The sequence below is a fragment of the Coloeus monedula genome (assembly GCF_965178545.1).
Source record: "Coloeus monedula genome assembly, chromosome: 38".
Classification (NCBI taxonomy): Eukaryota; Metazoa; Chordata; class Aves; order Passeriformes; family Corvidae; genus Coloeus; species Coloeus monedula.
The window spans coordinates 1,293,692-1,310,969 of record NC_138818.1 but is presented as its reverse complement, the minus strand read 5'-3'; the positions used below and the strand labels follow the sequence as shown (position 1 = coordinate 1,310,969).

Here is a 17,278-nt window from a genome sequence, read left to right as displayed (position 1 = left end):
CTGTATTCTACATTTTCTCTGGATATAATCCAGTTGTAGCCTACAGGATCCATTTGATCACTTATTATTTATTTCAATAGATGGCTTTTTTGGGCTGTGAATTGCATATAGAAATCACTTCTTTTGGTCTTGGAGAAACCATACAGACCTCTTTTTCTTTCTTATTTAGTGTCTGTCACGATGCTACAGAAATACTCTGAAAAGGCTGAGAACTGTTTGTGGCACTGAAAGACGATCTGTGCAGCACAGAAGGGGTGGTGCTCGGCCTGGAAGCAGCAGTCCTGGTGTCCTATCCAGATGCTTAATCCCCAAGGAGTCCTGGAAGGGTCCTGAGGCAGGAATTTGTGACCCTGATGGTTTTCATGTACCCCCACTCTGCCCATGGGCCCAGGAGTCCCCTTTCAGCCAGCCCAGGGCCGCGCTCTTGCTGCTCCTCGTCTTCCCTACGCTGCTCCTGGACGGGCCCTTTGCATGAGCTGAGACACAGGACTAGGTTGTCTTCCTCCCCACTGTCATTCCTGGAGCACATGCCCAGGGCCAGCATTTACTGTCTCTGCCTAAGAAGTGTACATGGGATTTTTGCTATGAAATCTGGATGTCCTTCACTCCACTTTTCTTTTCTCAGCAGGAAGAAAGGGAATCTCCCCGCCTCTTATACCAGTGCCATTTCTTTCAAAGGATTCTCACCAGCTGTTTCCCCATTTCATGTTTCTGTTTCTTTTCCTCCCTGTTCACCTGAGTCGATCAGTTTCAGTATACAAGGACCAAACAGACAGAGAGTAAACAAAGTGCAAAACAAAGAAGAAGGATTGAGAATGGAGAGATAGATCAACAATTTAAGACTAAATCTCTGCAGGTTTTCCATGTGTTTTCCACAAACAGGCTGCTTTTGCAGCCTACAATCACTGCAAATGTTCAGGAGGGACAGGAGTAGAAAGCCAAAAACTTATCCTAAATCTCTCCCACTCCCCTGTCCCATGTGATGGACGGAGGAAGGGAAGGGAAGGGAAGGGAAGGGAAGGGAAGGGAAGGGAAGGGAAGGGAAGGGAAGGGAAGGGAAGGGAAGGGAAGGGAAGGGAAGGGAAGGGAAGGGAAGGGAAGGGAAGGGAAGGGAAGGGAAGGGACTGCACATCCCATGTCCTTAGGTGACCACACAGACTGTGTGCGCTGCAGGGCCGTTCCCGTTCCCACTCCCGTTCCCACTCCCGTTCCCATTCCCGTTCCCGTTCCCGTTCCCACTCCCGTTCCCGTTCCCACTCCCGTTCCCACTCCGGTTCCCGTTCCCACTCCGGTTCCCGTTCCCACTCCCGTTCCCATTCCCGTTCCCATTCCCGTTCCCGTTCCCACTCCCGTTCCCATTCCCGTTCCCATTCCCGTTCCCGTTCCCACTCCCGTTCCCATTCCCGTTCCCACTCCCGTTCCCGTTCCCACTCCCGTTCCCACTCCCGTTCCCGTTCCCTGCTCACCGGACACCGCCCCCGCCCGGGCTTCGGCCGCGGTCTCACGTAACCAAAACCCGCCGCTCTGGCTCCACCAATCACCGCGCGCGACCGCTCTCTTATTTGCATGGCCACGCCTCCACAGGGCCCGATCGTTGTGGTCACGCCCACTCCGGTCGGTCACGCCCACCGTGGGTAACCACGCCCCCCGGCAGTTCCCTCCCAGTGCTCCCAGTTCCTTCCCGGTGCTCCCAGTATCCCTCCCCCTGGGTGGCCGGGAGTCGGGGTTCGCCTTGTCCTCGTGCATCTCTGTCGTGCTCTGCGCAGAGGAATCCCGGGAGCTGCTTCTTTCTGCGAGAGCGGCTCTCCTGGGACTGGGCATCCCAGGGCACAGCGCGGCTGCTTTTGGGGTGTTGGCACCTGCCCGGGGATGGCCATGGGGCATGTGGGGGGAGCTGGGGCCGTACTGGTGTGTCACAGGTTAGCAAGCATGGTGTTACTGGAGGTTCTGGGAGCAGCCCCGGCCGCCGGCTGAGCGGGGGACGAGGTGAGAAGGGGGAGAGGGACCTGGAACCCCCAAAACCAAGCACGGGGGAGGGTGGGGATGGGGGGGGACGATGAAGGGGCAGAAGAGCTGGGGAAAAGAGGGGGCTGGGAACCCCAGACAGAACGGGAGCGGGGTGGGACACCCAAATTGAGTTGGGAGGGGTTTGTGGATTGGGGGAACGCTGGGAAAGGGAAGGAGGGGGGAGGGAAAGGTGGGGTGGGGATGGAAGAAGGGCCGTTCCAGGGGTGTCCAGCCCTGTCCCCCAGCACCTGAGCCCTGGAGCGATTCCCTGCGGCTCGGGAGGGGCGGATCCGCACTGGGGGGTCCCCAAAGCCCCTGCCCATCCCTGGGGGCTCATGGGGGGTTCCCCCCACCCAGCAGCCGGTGCTGCGGCGGCCGTGGGGCAGCGACGGGTGGGAAGGGGAGTCCGGCGTGGGAGCGGGGGAGGAGTGGAAGGACGAGGAGGGAGAGAGAAGCAGGAGGAGCAGGAACAGGAGGGGAAGGAAGAGGAGGAGCCCGAACAGGAAGAAGAAGAGGAGAATCGGAGGCATCCGCTGCCGCTCGCTGAGTCCACAGCGCTCCTCGGCCCGACTGCATCGCATCCCCCCGCATTCCGCAGGTGACCGGGGAGGGGAAGTTCGCCCCAAATCTATCGCGGGATCTCCGGGAGGATTTTTTCTGGGGAGGTGTTTGGAGCTCGCAGATTTCGGAATCGAGTCGCAAATCTATTTCGGTGTCCCTGGGAAGGTATTTTTTGATCTTGCAGGAGTCCAAAGCTGAGCCGTAAATGCCCCTTGGGGGGATTTTGAGGGGCCCGCTTGGCGATCGCCCGGTACTGTTGGGCGGGACATGGGTTTTGGGAATCCCCGGGAGAGCCGGGGGGTGAAACACGGGAGCCCCCCGTTAACAGACCTGGGGGACCCCCGGCAGCCTGGAGGGGTGGGGGAGCCTGGAGATGAGTGGGGTTCGGGCCCCCTGACCCTGAAAGTGTTGGCGGGGAGAGGGGGAAGCCCCGAGTACTTGGAGGGGGGGGAGATGCTGAGGAGGGGGACCATAGGACCCCTAGGAGCCGAAGCAGAGTCAGGGGAGGATGACCCCTGAGACCCCCGAAATGCCCCCAGCATCCCTAAGCAGGACTTGGGAGAGGTTATCCTCAGGACCCACAGGCCCCCCAGCAGCCCTGAGAAGAGGGACCCCCATAACCCCAAAGTAAGGACACTGGAAACAGGGAACTCCTGTGAGAGTTATTTTGGACTCCTTGATTTCTGGAGGTTTTTGTGGACACCAGACCCACGGTGACTTCTAGAGATGGACTTGGACAGTGGAACCCTCAAAGCCAACACTTTCACATCTTGTTTTTCCCCCCAAACCAGGATTTCCCATTCCCAAACCTTGGCCGGTTGGAGGAAGAGGCTGCAAGGAAGAGGAAGATGCCCCAGGACCCCCAGGCAGGTGAGGAGGAAGTCAGTGCCCCTTTCCCCCTCTCTCCTGCTCCATCTCCCAGCCCAGCATCGCCCCCGGCTGCAGGACAACCCCGCTGCCGACGCCGTCCTGCCGGGGACGGACTGGGGGGATCTCCTTCCCCTTCCCTGTGGCACGGAGGCAAATCCCATCCTCTCCTTGTCCTTCCTCCCCCAGACAAGGAGCTGAGCACGGAGCCCAGGGAGGACAAATCCCCGTGGCAGAACCTGGTGGAAGAGGCCATTTTGAGCGGCTCCACGGCGCAGGAATCCAACAGGGAGGAAAAGCCCCAGAGATCCTGCAGGAGGAGGGGCTGCAAACACAGCCCAGAGTGCTCTGAGGAGGGAAGACCCACCCTGTTCCAGGAAGGCAGCTGGAGATCCAGCCAGAGCTCGGAGCTGGGGGTCCATGAGCAGCTTCATGATGGGGAGAAGCCCTACAAATGCTTGGAATGTGCAAGGAGTTTCAGCAAGAGATCCCGCCTGGTCCGCCACCAGACAATCCACACAGGGGAACGGCCCTATGAGTGTGGGGAATGTGGAAAGGGCTTCAGAGACACCTCCGACCTGATCCGCCACCAGACAGTCCACACCGGGGATCGGCCCTACGAGTGTGGGGAATGCGGGAGGGGCTTCAGCATCAGCTCCCACCTGATCACCCACCAGAGGATCCACACTGGGGAACGGCCCTACGGGTGTGGAGAATGTGGGAAGAGCTTCAGCCTGAGCTCCAGTTTGAAACGCCACCAGAGGATCCACACTGGTGAACGGCCCTATGAGTGTGGGGAATGTGGGAGGGGCTTCAGGAAGAGCTACCACCTGATCCGCCACCAGATGATCCACACTGGAGTACGACCCTACAAGTGCGGGGAATGTGGGAAGAGCTTCCGTGACAGCTCTGGCCTGATCATGCACCAGACAGTCCACACTGGGGAATGCCCCTACAGGTGTTCAGAATGTGGGAAGAGCTTCAGCCAGAGATACAGCCTGACCTCCCACCAGAAGATCCACACCAGGGAGAGGCCCTAAGAGTGTCCCAAATGTGGGAAGAGCTTTTCACAGAGCTGTCACTTGACCCAACACCAACAGAGCCACCAGTAAGGGAAGCCCTGTGAGTCCCCTGAGTGCAGGAAGATCTTTGTGCACTGCTCCAACTCCATCCCCCTTTGGAGGACCCCTGTTAGATGATGCACAGTGACCCCCCTTGGGCAGAGAGTTGGTGATCCATGCTCCTGGTGATCCGTGTTGGGATCATCCTGGCTGGTGGTCTCCACATCTGCCTGGCTCCCTGTGGGCACCTGGATGCAGCAGGACAAAAATCCACTGGGATGCAGACTGATGTCAGGAATTCGTTGGGGACAGCATTTTTTTTTTTACTTTTGACCCCAAAAACTCTTACCTTTTGCATCCAATAATTTCTTCTGGTGGCATCAAGGAATACTGGATGGTCTTGGAGGTCTTTTTCAGCCTAAATCATTCCATAATTCTAATTCTCTCTGGCCCACAGGCATCTTCCACAGCCAAACCGTGATGGACTGGGGCAAAAAGCAAGATTTTGGAGACAATGGAGTGGAAAACTCTCTAAAAAAGGTTCTTTCCACCCACTCAAGCACATGGATACTCAGCCAGCATGGACACGTAAATCCTTTTATTTTAGCCTTGATTTTGTTTTCATTCTTCTTCATCCCTTCACCCAACATTGGGGTAAAAATAAAGACATTGAACTAACACATGGATGGGTACATGGAAGGGGACGTGGGGGACACAGACATGGATGAGAACATTGTGGGACATGGGTGGGGACATGGTGGGGACAGGGACATGGTCATGGGTGCGGACATGGCTGTGGATGGGGATATTGAGCGTGGGGGGTCACAGACATAGATGGTGACGTGGGGGTATATGGCCATGGATGAGGACGTGGGGGATGTAGCCATGGATGGTGACAAGTGGCCTAGGGGACAAGTCCATGGGTTGACATATCCATGCCATGAGGTGTCCCATGACCAAGGACAACACATCCCCACCACCACCATGATGACACTGTCCCCTTCATGCTACCATTTATTCCCCTCTCCTCCCCTGGATGTGACACCCACCTCGCGGGGTGTCCCCATGTCCTGGTGACCCGTGTCCCTCAGGCCACTCCCGGCAGTGGCTCCAGCAGCAGCCAAAGCCCATTTTCGGCACGCAGGATCAGCTCGGGCTTGCGGCGCGGGGGTGGCCTCGCTGTGTCCTTCCGCAGCACGAACCGGGACAGCGTCAGTGCCACCACCACCTTCATCTCAGCCATGGCAAAGCTCTGCCCGATGCAGTTCCTGCCACCACATCTCCACTGTCACCCCACTGTGAACCCAACCAGGAACGAGGGTGGCACTTCGGGACACTCCTGTCCCCGCCCCACCACGTACCTGGGGCCGGCAGAGAAGGGGATGAAGGACGATGGGGACCGTCCCTTGCTGTTCTCTGGGCTGAACCTCAGGGGGTTGAACACCTGGGGTGACAGCGTCACGCTGAGGGGACACAGCTGTCACCACTGTGGTGACAGGGACGCCTCGTAGGGTGGCCTTACCTCAGGCTCGGGCCAGAGGTCTGGGTTGTGGTGGGTCCCGTAGATGCTCATCAGGCAGGTGACCCCTGGTGTGATGGGAATGGCCACTTTAGGGACAGCAGATGAGGGTGGGTGGTGACATTAGGGACACCCTGGCCATGTCATACCCTTGGGGATGATGCGGCCATCACGCAGGGGGATGTCCTCGGTGCAGCGCCGGGACACAGCAGTGACAGGAGGGTGCAGCCGCAGACTTTCCTTGATGCACATGGTGGTGAAGGGCAGCTGGGACAGGTCCTCCCTAGGGACAAGTGGGGGTGGCACCATGTCCCCGAGCCACGTGGCCGGAGGTGGCCTTGGGGACATCTCACCATTCAATGTCCGCAGTGTCCCGGCCAGCCAGGAGCTCCTGGACCTCCTGGCGGCACCGCTCCTGGTGCTCAGGGTGGCCAGCCAGGTTGTAGAATAGCCACGCCAGGCCACTGGCTGTGGTGTCGTGGCCTGTGGCGACATTGGATGAGCGAGGGGACACCAGAGTGGCTCGTCCCCAATGGCACCTGGGAGCTCGTGCTCACCCTCAAACATGAAGGTGTCAGCCTCGGCCGCGATGTCCTCATCGGACAGGGTATGGCCGTTCTCGTCCTGGAGGAGTGAGATGAGCCATGGGCCACCTGGGACCACCAGTCTATGACCAAATCCCATCCATGGCCACCACTGTTCACCCATGGCCACCACCATCCCACTGGCCCCCACCTTTCTGGTCAGTGCTGCCCATGGCCACCACTGTTTTCCCCCCTTGGCCACCAGTATATGCCCAAACCCCCCCATGTCCACCACTGTTTTCCCCCCTTGGCCACCAGTATATGCCCAAACCCCCCCATGTCCACCAGCATCCCACTGGTCTATGGCAAACATTTCCATGGCCACTGCCACCCTCTTGACCACCTCCATGCCCCCACAGCCACCACCCCTGACCCCCCCGCCCCACCTTGGTGAGCAGCAGGAGGTCGATGAAGTCCATGCTGCGTCCCCGGTGGCCATCCAGCCAGGCCTGGTGGCCCAGGCGGGCGAGGGCACGGCGCCGGCGCTGCACCACATCAGCAGTGAAGGCATGGACAGTGGCGCAGGCGCGGGCAAAGTGCTGACCATCAGAGGAGAGGCTGTAGAGCCACCACGGGTGGAGAAGTGGCTGGAGCTGGCGTCGGACCACCAATGAGCTCAGCTCCAGGATGGCCTGGATGTACTCACTGGGCTGCCTGCAGGAACCGGGGACAGTGGGGGGACACTGTGGCCACCAGGATGGCCAACAGGGAGGATGGCAGGGCCATTGTGGCCACCGGAATGGCCAGTGGGGACAATGGTGGGAGCAGGATGGCCAATAGGGACAATGGAGGGGCCACCATGGCCTCCAGGAGGGCCAACGGGGACTATGGTGGGGCCACCGTGGTCACCAGGATGGTCAACAGGGACAATGGTGGGGTCACCACAGCCACCAGGATGGTCAGGTGGGACAGGTGACACTCACTCCTGGCAGTGGCTCTCATGGCTGAAGATGCACTTCTGGAGTGTGTCCAGGGTGAGGAGGCTCAGGGGCTGCAGCACCTCCAACCCCACCGGCCCCCCGCCAGCTGCCACTGCTGCCACCCTCCACTTGGCCTGCGGGGATGGACTGCATCAGGGAGGGAACAGGGAGGGGACAGGGACAGGGTCAGGGACAAGGGATGGGGACCGGGGGGGCCATTGGGGGTGGGACAGGGGGCAGAGTTGGAATGGGGGTGTGGGACAGGGATGGGGTGATGAGCGAGGGGTGGGGTTGGGGTTTGGGGGCAGGTTTGGGTTTGGGGTATGGGACAGTACAGGATTTGGGGAACAGGACAAGACAGGGTGCAGGACAGGACTCAGGGTGCAGCAGTGGGTACAGGACAGAGTTTTGGGTGCAGGACTCAGGGTTTGGGATGCACGTCAGAGTTCAGGGTGCAGGTCAGGACTTGGGGTTGAGGTCAGGATTTGGGGTGCAGCACTCATGATTTGGGGTGCAGGTCAGGATTTGGGGTGCGAATGAGGACTCATGCGCATCTTGGATCTCTCACAAGCAGCACGCGAGTGCTCTGGTTGAAGATTCCCAGGTAATTCCGAAGCACATCCCCGTGGAAGGCGGGCGTCAGGAGTCGCCGGTGTCGCGCCCAGCGCTGCCCGCAGCTCAGCAGCAGCCCCTCCCCTGGGGGGGACACCGGGGTCCGCCAGGGGCACCCAGGGGGGTTGTCCCTGTCCCCTGCTGCCCCTGACCCCTGTGACACATCCAGATCCATCCTGCGGGCACCCAGGGGGTCTGTCCCGTCCCCCACTGCCCCTGTTACACACCCGGATCCATCTGGGGAGGCACTCAGGGGTGCTGTCCCCTGTGACATCTCCATTCGGGGGGCACCCAGGGGTGGTGTCCCCACCCCAACCCCCCCCCACTCACCCAGCCAGGGCTTGAGGAAGCTGTAGAAAAGTTCGTCCTTGGGAGCCACGAAGGCTGTGGGGGACAGAGACAGGGTGGGCAGGGGTTCACTGGGGTGGCATCAGGTCTCCTGGGTGGGGACACTGGGGGTGGGGCCCCCCTGTCTGCACCCATAACCCTCAGGTGGGGACCCTGGGGTGGGCACCCTCTCCCAGCACCCATGGCCACTACAGGATGGGGGTTGGGAGGCAACCAGAGGCTGGACATGGTGACACCTTTGGGTGGTCTTGGAGAACCTCAAGGACAGATTGGTGGCCACTATGGGGTGGCATTTGGCCTGGCCATGGTGACACCTCTGAGGACCTGTGGGTGGCCCTGGGGACCCATTGGATGTCCCATGTCCTACCTGAGGCACTGAGGAGTGGCCGGAGGGTGCTGGGGTGGAAGAGGCGCAGGACAGGCAGCCAGGGAAGTCCCCACCAGAGGCAGCCGTGACGGTACTGGGCCACCAAGGCATCCACCTGCTGTAGGCCTTGCTCTGTACTCTGCCCCTGGGGACAGCAGCGGACATGTGTGTCATCGGGGGCACAGACAGGCTTGGGGACACATGTGTCCTCAGGACACTGCCAGCCCTGGGGACATGTGTGTCAGCCTCCTCTGTCCCCTCACAGGTGCCACTACCCCATCCTCACTGTCTCTTTGCCAGTGCCACCACCCTGTCCTCACTGTCCCCCCAAGTGCCACCACTCCATTCCTCCTGTCCCCTTGCAGGTGCCACCACCCCGTCCTCACTGTCCCCCCAAGTGCTACCACTCCATTCCTCCTGTCCCCTTGCAGGTGCCACCACTCCAGGTGCCACCGGCCGTGCCCTTACCATGCCGGTGTGTCCCAGCAACCAATTGCGCCAGGGTGGGATGGGGAACTTGTTCAGCTGGCGACAAGTGGCCCGGAATCGGGTGACAGCCACCAGCGCATCCCAGAGCCACCGCAGCAGCAGGGCCACCACGAAGGTGCCCAGGGCCACCGCGCCCAGGGAACCTAGCGCCGCGGCCACCGCCATGGAACCGCTCCTGGGCACAGGCTGGGGACAGGGCAAGGGTCGGGCGCGGGCGGTGTCGCCCGCGGGGTCACGTGGCCCCGCGCTGGGTGTCACCGGATGCCTCCAGGTGGCTTTTGTCGCAATGCGCGTCCTGGTGGCAGCGTCCCCTGACACGTCCTGGTGGCATCGTGTCCCCTCCCCTCCGTGTGTCCCCGTCTCCCTGTGTGTGTCCCTGTCCCCACTTGTGTCCCCGTCCCCCTTCCGTCTCCCACTCTGTGTGTCCCTGTCCCCCACCCGTGTGTCCCTGTCCCTCTCCACGTGTCCCCTGTCCACTGCCGTGTGTCCCTGTCCCCCCCGAGTGTCCCTGTCCCCATCTTCCCCGTGTGACCCTGTCCGCTTCTGTGTGTCCCTGTCCCTCCCCGTATGTCCCCTGCCCCCCGCCCCCGCCGTGTCCCGCAGGGTGTCTCCACGTCCCGCAGGATGTTGCCGTGGCTGTTCCTTGCGCGGAGCATCTGTGCCCGTCCCGGAACACGTAGGGACATGCCACGGCACCCCGTGACACCTTTTGACCTCTGGTTTTGTCTCTGTTCTTTTCTCCTTGGTTTGGGTCCTTTCCACCTCTTTTGGGTCCTTTAACTCTATTTTGGGTACTTTCCCTTCTTCTAGTCCTTTCCCCAGTTTTAGGTGCATTGTTCAGATTTTGGGTCCTTTCCCTTAATTTTGGGTGCCCTCCCCCTGCTTTGATGCATTTTTGGGTGTCTTTCCCCCCTCAACCCCCTCCCCACCCTTCTCCTCACACACCCTCACCCCCTGCCCACCCTTTTTCCCCCAGGTGTCCCCACGGATGTCCCCCACGCCACCTATGGACTCCATAGGTGACATCATGGATGTCCTCGAGTCTCCAGCCCTGGGGCAGCTCCCCCGTCACCACCACGGCACTGGGGCAGGTGCTGGGGGTCTGGAGCACCCTGGAGTGCCAGGCCGTGCTGGGCAAGCACCCCCAGGACCTACCCAGCTCTCCCGGGCAGTGGCAGCTCCTGACCGAGCTCCTCTGCCGTGACCCCGCGACACTGGACACTCAACGGCTCCACGGTGGCCCTCAGTTCCCCTCCTCGCCAGCATCGAGATGGGGCTGAGATCTGGAGGATTTGGGTGGCCTCTCCCCAGCCTTAATCCCCTGCTGATCCTCTCTTCACTGTCACCACCGCCGAGGCTTTGGGGACATCTCTCCTGGTGACAACAATAGGATCATGCTGGGACCCAGCGGCTGCTGGGATGACATGGGGAACTGCCAAAATTACATCTTGCAGGGCCTCCCATCCCCTGTCCCCGATGCTGTGGCCACCATGGATGGGGTGGTCCTGGGGGTGTGACTGGCCCGGGAGCCCCTCCTGCTGGCCAAGCTGCTCTGAGGCTACTGCAGGACCAGCAATGGCTTGGAAATGAGGAGATTCCCCAGCACTTACTGGAACCAGGATTTCAGGGCGCTGGTGGGGCCAGGAGAGCTGGAGAAGGAGGAGACAAAAGGAGGTTTTGGCGGTGCTATGGGTGCTGTCACCCACCTGGCATCTCCTGAGGGATGTGAAGACACAGCAAGTGGTGACCGTGGCTCGTTGGGTGTCTCGGGAGTTCAGCGAGCACTACGTGGGTATGGGCAGGGGATGTCACCCCCTAAACAGGGTTGTCACCACACAAATGGGGGCTGTCACTGCACAAATGGGGTGGGAGGGTGTGGGAGGGGACCCCAGGTGGGTGGGGTGGGGTCACTCTGGTGGGCAGGCACTGAGAGATGAGGGCAGGGACAGGTGGCTTGGTGTGGTGGGACATCTTCGGGTCCCCTGGATGGCCACCACCATGCTGCCTGGGTGAACACCACTGTGTCCCCTTGATGACCTCCACCACATCCTCCGTATGGCCACCACTCTGTCCCCCCGATGGCCACCACTCTCCCCTGGGTGATGGTCCCTGGGTGGCCACCACCATGTCTCCATTGCCAATACTGCTGTGTCCCCTGGACATTGGCCACCTCATGTCCTGGCCAGAGGACACCCTGAGCAGCCCCTCTCCGACCCCTCAGTAACTCCCAGGAGGACCCTCCCACATCCAGGCTGAAGGTCCCTCAGGTGTCCCCACGTGTCCCAAAGGACCCATTGAGCCCCTTGTCCCCACGTGGACTCTGCCATGTCCCCAAGGGCTCATGGGACACATGGAGCCCCTTGCCCCTGCAGAGTGCCTGAGCATCGTGCCCCGCTGCATGTGGGGGCCCGTCTGTGCTGGGGCACCCTGTAATTGCTGCAGCTCCTGCTGGGCTCCATGTTCCTCCACCACACCCTGGAGCCGACACGGCCATGCCAGAGCTTCTGCCCCGTGCCTGTGCCACGAGGGACAGGCAGAGCTGTCACCAGGACACCCGCACCTGGGACAACATTGGCTGCAGGTCATTGTCACCCCTCAAGGGAGCTGTCATTGTACCCTTGTGGGCCCTGTCACCCCCTGAGAGACCCGTCGCCTCCCAAGGTCCCCATCACCCCCTGCAGTCACTGTGACCCCCTGTGGTCCCTGTCACCCACTGTGGTCCCCATCACTGTCCCCTTGTAGTCCCCACCATTGTCCCCCCGCTGTCCCTATCACTGTCCCACTGTGGTCTCTGTCACCCTCTGTGGTCCCTTTCACCCCCCATGGTCCCCCTGTAGTCCCTACCATTGTCCTCCCCATGATCCCCACCATTGTCCCCATCAGGTCCTTGCAGCTTCGTGGTGGGCTCAGACGGATACCTGTACGAGGGTCGGGGGTGGCGCTGGGTCGGTGCCCACACCAAGGACTACAGTACCAAAGGCTTGGGCATTGGCATCATCTGGGACTTCTCGGCCACCCTGCTGGACCCCGACACCCTGGCCCTGGTGCAGGATGAGCTCCTGCCCTGTGTTGTCCACTCTGACCTCGTCTGGCCAGACTTCACCCCATGTGCCCACCGCCAGCTCAGCCATGCCAACTGCCCTGGCAACGCCCTCTTCCAGGAGATCCAGAGCTGGCCCAGCTTCCAGGGCTTGGGGTGGGTGTCCCAGTGGGGTTGGTGGGAGGGGGTTTGGAGTGATGATGTTGGGACTGACTGCCCTGTGCCATGCTCCATGGTCATGTCCCGTGCCATGTCCTGTGTCCTGTGCCATGTCCTATGCCCTGTGTCCTGTGCCACGCTCCACAGTCATGTCCCATGTCCCTGTGCTCTCTAGCCATGCCCTGTGTCCTGTGTCATGTCCCGTGTCCTGTGCCATGCTCCAAGGTCATGTCCCAACCCACGGCATGCCCTGTATCCTGTGCCATGTCCCACGCCACACTGCACACCATGCCCCACGCCGTGCCCCAAGCCATGCATGGCTGCCTCGTTCTGTCACCGTCACCATCCCTGTCACTGTCCCCATCACTGCTTCCTTCCTGCTGCTGCATTGGCCAATCCCCAGGTTAAAACCTTCAGCTTCCTTCGGGGCCAGCATGGCATTGCCCAGCCCTGGACCTTGCTGGTGGTTGCCCAAGGTGTCCCCCAGGGTGGGGGGTGACACTGGCACACAGCTGGCACACACCTGGTATCAGTGTGGCAGTGGGGCTGGCACCTACCTGGGACCGGGGTGGGGACTGTCCTGGATCAGTTCTTGGCATTGTGGCACCAGGCCTGGGAACTGGGACTGGGGCTGGGGAGTGGGGCTGGACACTGAGGCTGGGTTGTGGGCAGTGGGACTGGCCACCAGTATTGAGCACCGACACTGGGGACTGGACAGCTGGACTGAACAATGGGGACGGGCACTGAGGCTGGATGCTGGCACTCGGCACTGGCACTGGATATCAGCACCAGGCACTGGGACTGGACACTGGGACTGGGCACCAATACTGGGCAGTGAGGCTGGACACTGCGGCTGGGCATCGGCATTGGGCACTGGCACTGGGTGCTGGGGCTGGACACTGGCACTGGGCACCAGCACTGGGTGCTGAACCAGGAGCAGGATAAGCCCCTCGGCCCCTTCTCCTTTGTCCCCCTGAGCCCCCCCTTTGCCTACCCAAAGCTTGGCTGCACCAGATCCTGGCAGGATTTGGCACGTTTGGGGGATGTTTCCCACGGGATGAGGGGTGGTCTGGGAGTACTGGGTGTGCTGACTCTGGTCCCCCCCAGACCCAGATGAGAGGACCCCCTGGGGGGCTGCCAGAAGCCCTAAAATGAGACCTCCCCAACCTCCCAGTCCAGCAACGCCAAGGTGGGCACCCCCCACCCCTGATCCCACCCCCCCCAAGGGTGCTGGCCCCAGGGCTGACATGGAGCTGTCCCTGGCCCCTCCTCCAGGTGCTCTTGTGGAAGAGGCTCCTCCAGGAGAGGAAAAGTTACAGCGGCACCAAAGCTCACAGAATCACAGATTTAACTGGGTTGTAAAAGACCTTTGAGATCAAGTCCAACCTATGACCTAACACCACCTTATCAACTAAACCATGGCACTGAGTGCCACATCCAGTCTTTTTTTATACACTGCCAGGACCGGTGACTCTACCACCCCCCTGGGCAGCCCATTCCAGTGCCCAATCACTCTTTCAGTGAAGAATTTTTTCCTAATGTCCAGCTTAAACTTCCCCTGGCACAGCTTGTGTCCTCTCGTTCTGTCAGTGGTTGCCTGGGAGAACCAGCCCTACCTGACTACAACCTCCTTTCCAGGAGCTGTAGAGAGTGAACCAGTTGAGACAGCAGTGATGGTCCTGATGGCAAGAGTTGCAGGACAGCATGGTGAAAGGGGTCCCAGTGACACTCTTGTCCCCACACAGTCCCTGTTTGGGGGCCCCAGTGACACTACTGTCCCTGCAGGGTCTCCACCAGAGCCATTTGGGGGGGGTGGGGGGTGCTGGGGCAGTCCTGGTGACACTCCTGGTGACACTCCTGTCCCTGCAGGGTCCCCACCTGAGCAGTTTGGGGGGTTCCAGTGACACTGTTGTGTTTGCAGGGTACTTCCAAATGTAGCCAACGGGAGAGTTCCCAGCTCACAGGGGCCCCACTCACAGGGACTTTGCTGCTCACCGCTGCTGCGGCCCAGCACAGCTCCAGGGGGCTCCTTTGGCACCCTGGGCTGGCCTTTAGTCACAACAAGGTTTCATCCTGGCCCCACTTGCGATCGGCAGCTTTCTCTGCTCACAGGCCCTCCATGCTGACATCCCATGTCATCCTGGGGCTCTTTCATCTTCCAAAGACATCTGAGGGCAGGGCCACTCACAGTGACTCCGTGGCAAAACCAGAGGTGTCTCTAGGTGCTAAGGAGCCCTTTTGGCACTGGCACTCCCCGGGGTTCCATGGGGACATCCCAGGGCTCTCTATGTTCCTAAGGAACAGGCAGGGGAAGGGCAATCCCAGGGCCTCCAGGGTAACATCCCAGCAATCTCCACACTGCTAAGGAGCCACGATGTCACAGGAACTCACAGGCCATCTACACTGACATTCCAGAGGGCTCCCTGCTGCTGGAGAGCAGTGATGTCACAGGCACTCACACTTGGCCCCTGGAGACATTCCAGGAGGTTCCATCTTGCCAAACAGCTGGGATGTCACAGGCACTCACAGGGGCTCCACAGGGACATCCCAGGGGTCTCAAAGGCTGCAAAAGAACCATGAGGACTCGTGCTGCCATGGGGGCCCCATGGGGACATCCTGGGGTCACCATGCTGCTAAAGAGATGGGATGGCACAGGCACTTTAACATCACTTAAAGAATCATGGGAAAGCTATCAGGAGAGAAAGATTTCATATCAAAGCCACAGCAGGACAAGGTTCCTTGCCAAGCTTCACTCTACTCCTGACACGACGGTTAAGGCACAGCGAGGAAAAGCAACAAACAAAATCCAGAGTCAGTCAATCCAAAATGAAATACCATGAAAATCATCTGTGCATGTGTGTGAGTGTGTGCATGTCTTTGTAAAGATGATCTAAAGAGTAAGGATAAAAAGAACATGGCCTAAAGGCTCAGCAGCACTTCACTTAAGTAAAAGGTAGCAACATTTAAACTTATAAGTTAAACTTAACCATTTAGCAATGGAATAACACTGAAAAGCTTTTAGACTCAACCATACTTCAACTTAAACAACACTTAACTGAGAACTGAACTCAAACCCGACACCTCAGAACAGGACCCATACAGGATTCACCATACCTCTATAGTAACTTTACTTACAAGCATAACTTACTTACAGTTCTAAAGCACTTAAAGATCCAGGAGAGCAGCCCCTCTCCCACGTTCCAGAGAGGACATGCACACCTGCACGCAGTGTTTACCATTCAGGCACAAACAAAGTTTCCAAGGCTGTTAAAATTAAAAAAAAGCAGGAACACGTTAGACAGCACCAGTTGCTGGGAGTGCACGTTGTTTTTGATAAGCTCAAGAGTAGCTCAGCCAAGCTGCAGTTTGTCAAGGCCAAGGCCTAACCAGCATTTCTCAGATCATGGGGAGGCTGAAAAATGGGAGGGAAGGGGAATGCACCACCACAAGCCATGAGATCACACCTGATCACAGACCCTCTGTGCTGACATCCCATGTCATCACAGGGCTCTTAATCCTCCAAAGACTTCTGAGGTCACGGGCATTGACAGGGGCTCCGTGGGGACAACAGAGGGGTCTCTACGTGCCATGGAGCCCATTTGGCTCAGACACGCACTGAAACAAAGGGTTCCAGAAAGACCTCCCGGTGCTCTCCATGCTTCTAAAGAACACCAAGGTCATGGGCAATCCCAGAGGCTCCACGGGGACATCCCAGGGGTCTCCCATCTACCAAACCAGACTGAGCTCACAGGCTGTGACAGGATGTCAGTTGTGACATCAGTGGTGTCTCTAGGCTGCTGAGGAGCCCTGATGTCACAGGATCTCACAGGGGCTCCACGGGGACATTCTAGGGGTCTGCAGGCTGAAAAAGAGGTCTCTTGTCACAGACAGTCACAGAGGTGCCAGTGTGACATCCCACTGGTCTCTGCTCAGAGGAACACTGAGGTCACCAGCAATCCCAGGGGCTCCATGGGGAGATCCCAGGGCTCTCAGGCTGCTCAAGAGCTCTGATGTCACCAGCAGTGACACAAGCTCCTTGGGGATCTCCATCGCTGCTGCAGTGGCAGCTTCAGACAAAGGCTCCTAGAGCAGCACGGCCACCGAGTCACAAGGGGCACAGAGGGACCCCTGGCTTTCTCAGCTCCTTCTCACAGACAGGAGCCTGGCTGGGGCGGCTGCATCCAAGCCCGGCCTCACACTGTCACTGGTTTCAGTAACTCTGTCCAGCAGGACTTGAACATGGCAAAACAGATCAATGTATAGAAAACAAATTATTCAGTAGGAGAAATGATTTGACACAAAGGACTCGATCGCAATTATTGACTACACAGGAGAAAATCCAAACCTGCTCCTGGCAGTGTACAGTAGAGCACAATAGAGTGCACTCTATTAAAGCAGTAGGGAAGCAGTCATCTTTCAGCAAGCAAAGAGAAACAGTTATGAAGTAGAGCTCGATGTAACTCCCCACACCAACACTCGTGGCAGCTCTCTTTCTCTTCACCTCCAGCAGTAGCCTTGGTGGGCGTCACTGCCAGGAAGGAACCTCCACATACTCCAAGGAGGAAGATTTTAGAAGAACCTACCCTAGCAAAGAGGACTGCACTTTTACAGTCTAAAGGGATTGACTGGCTGGCAGAGGCCTTCAGGGCACTTTAGCAGCTTCTCTGCAAATGTTTTGCCTCACTATCAGCACCTTCGCTCCGCCTGCGCCGCCACGGCCCCGCTGCCCCAGAGCCCACACGGC

The 17,278-nt window shown here is 59.3% G+C and overlaps 2 protein-coding genes across 2 annotated transcripts; one reads left to right on the top strand and one right to left on the bottom strand.

The window, feature by feature from the left end:
* The first annotated feature begins 2,242 nt into the window (after nucleotides 1–2,242).
* On the top strand, nucleotides 2,243–5,174 carry LOC309584256 (uncharacterized protein). Its single transcript, XM_082300211.1, has 3 exons — nucleotides 2,243–2,605; nucleotides 3,360–3,438; nucleotides 3,625–5,174. The coding sequence occupies exons 2-3, from the start codon at nucleotides 3,417–3,419 to the stop codon at nucleotides 4,473–4,475; spliced, it is 873 nt and encodes a 290-aa protein (XP_082156337.1). The 5' UTR covers nucleotides 2,243–2,605; nucleotides 3,360–3,416; the 3' UTR covers nucleotides 4,476–5,174.
* A 409-nt stretch (nucleotides 5,175–5,583) lies between these two features.
* Nucleotides 5,584–9,500, bottom strand: LOC309584265 (cytochrome P450 4F3-like; the record flags this gene model as incomplete). The annotated part of the gene is made up of 12 exons (XM_082300218.1): nucleotides 5,584–5,764; nucleotides 5,858–5,940; nucleotides 6,019–6,083; nucleotides 6,165–6,298; nucleotides 6,369–6,498; nucleotides 6,573–6,639; nucleotides 6,986–7,253; nucleotides 7,523–7,653; nucleotides 8,088–8,215; nucleotides 8,462–8,515; nucleotides 8,847–8,991; nucleotides 9,315–9,500. The coding sequence occupies 12 exons, from the start codon at nucleotides 9,498–9,500 to the stop codon at nucleotides 5,584–5,586; spliced, it is 1,572 nt and encodes a 523-aa protein (XP_082156344.1).
* Nucleotides 9,501–17,278: the final 7,778 nt, after the last annotated feature.

Coding starts and splice junctions, on each gene's coding strand:
- LOC309584256 (XM_082300211.1), top strand. CDS start 3,417: ATGCCCCAGGACCCCCAGGCAG. Junction 3,439..3,624: donor GCCCCAGGACCCCCAGGCAG/GTGAGGAGGAAG, acceptor TTCCTCCCCCAG/ACAAGGAGCTGAGCACGGAG.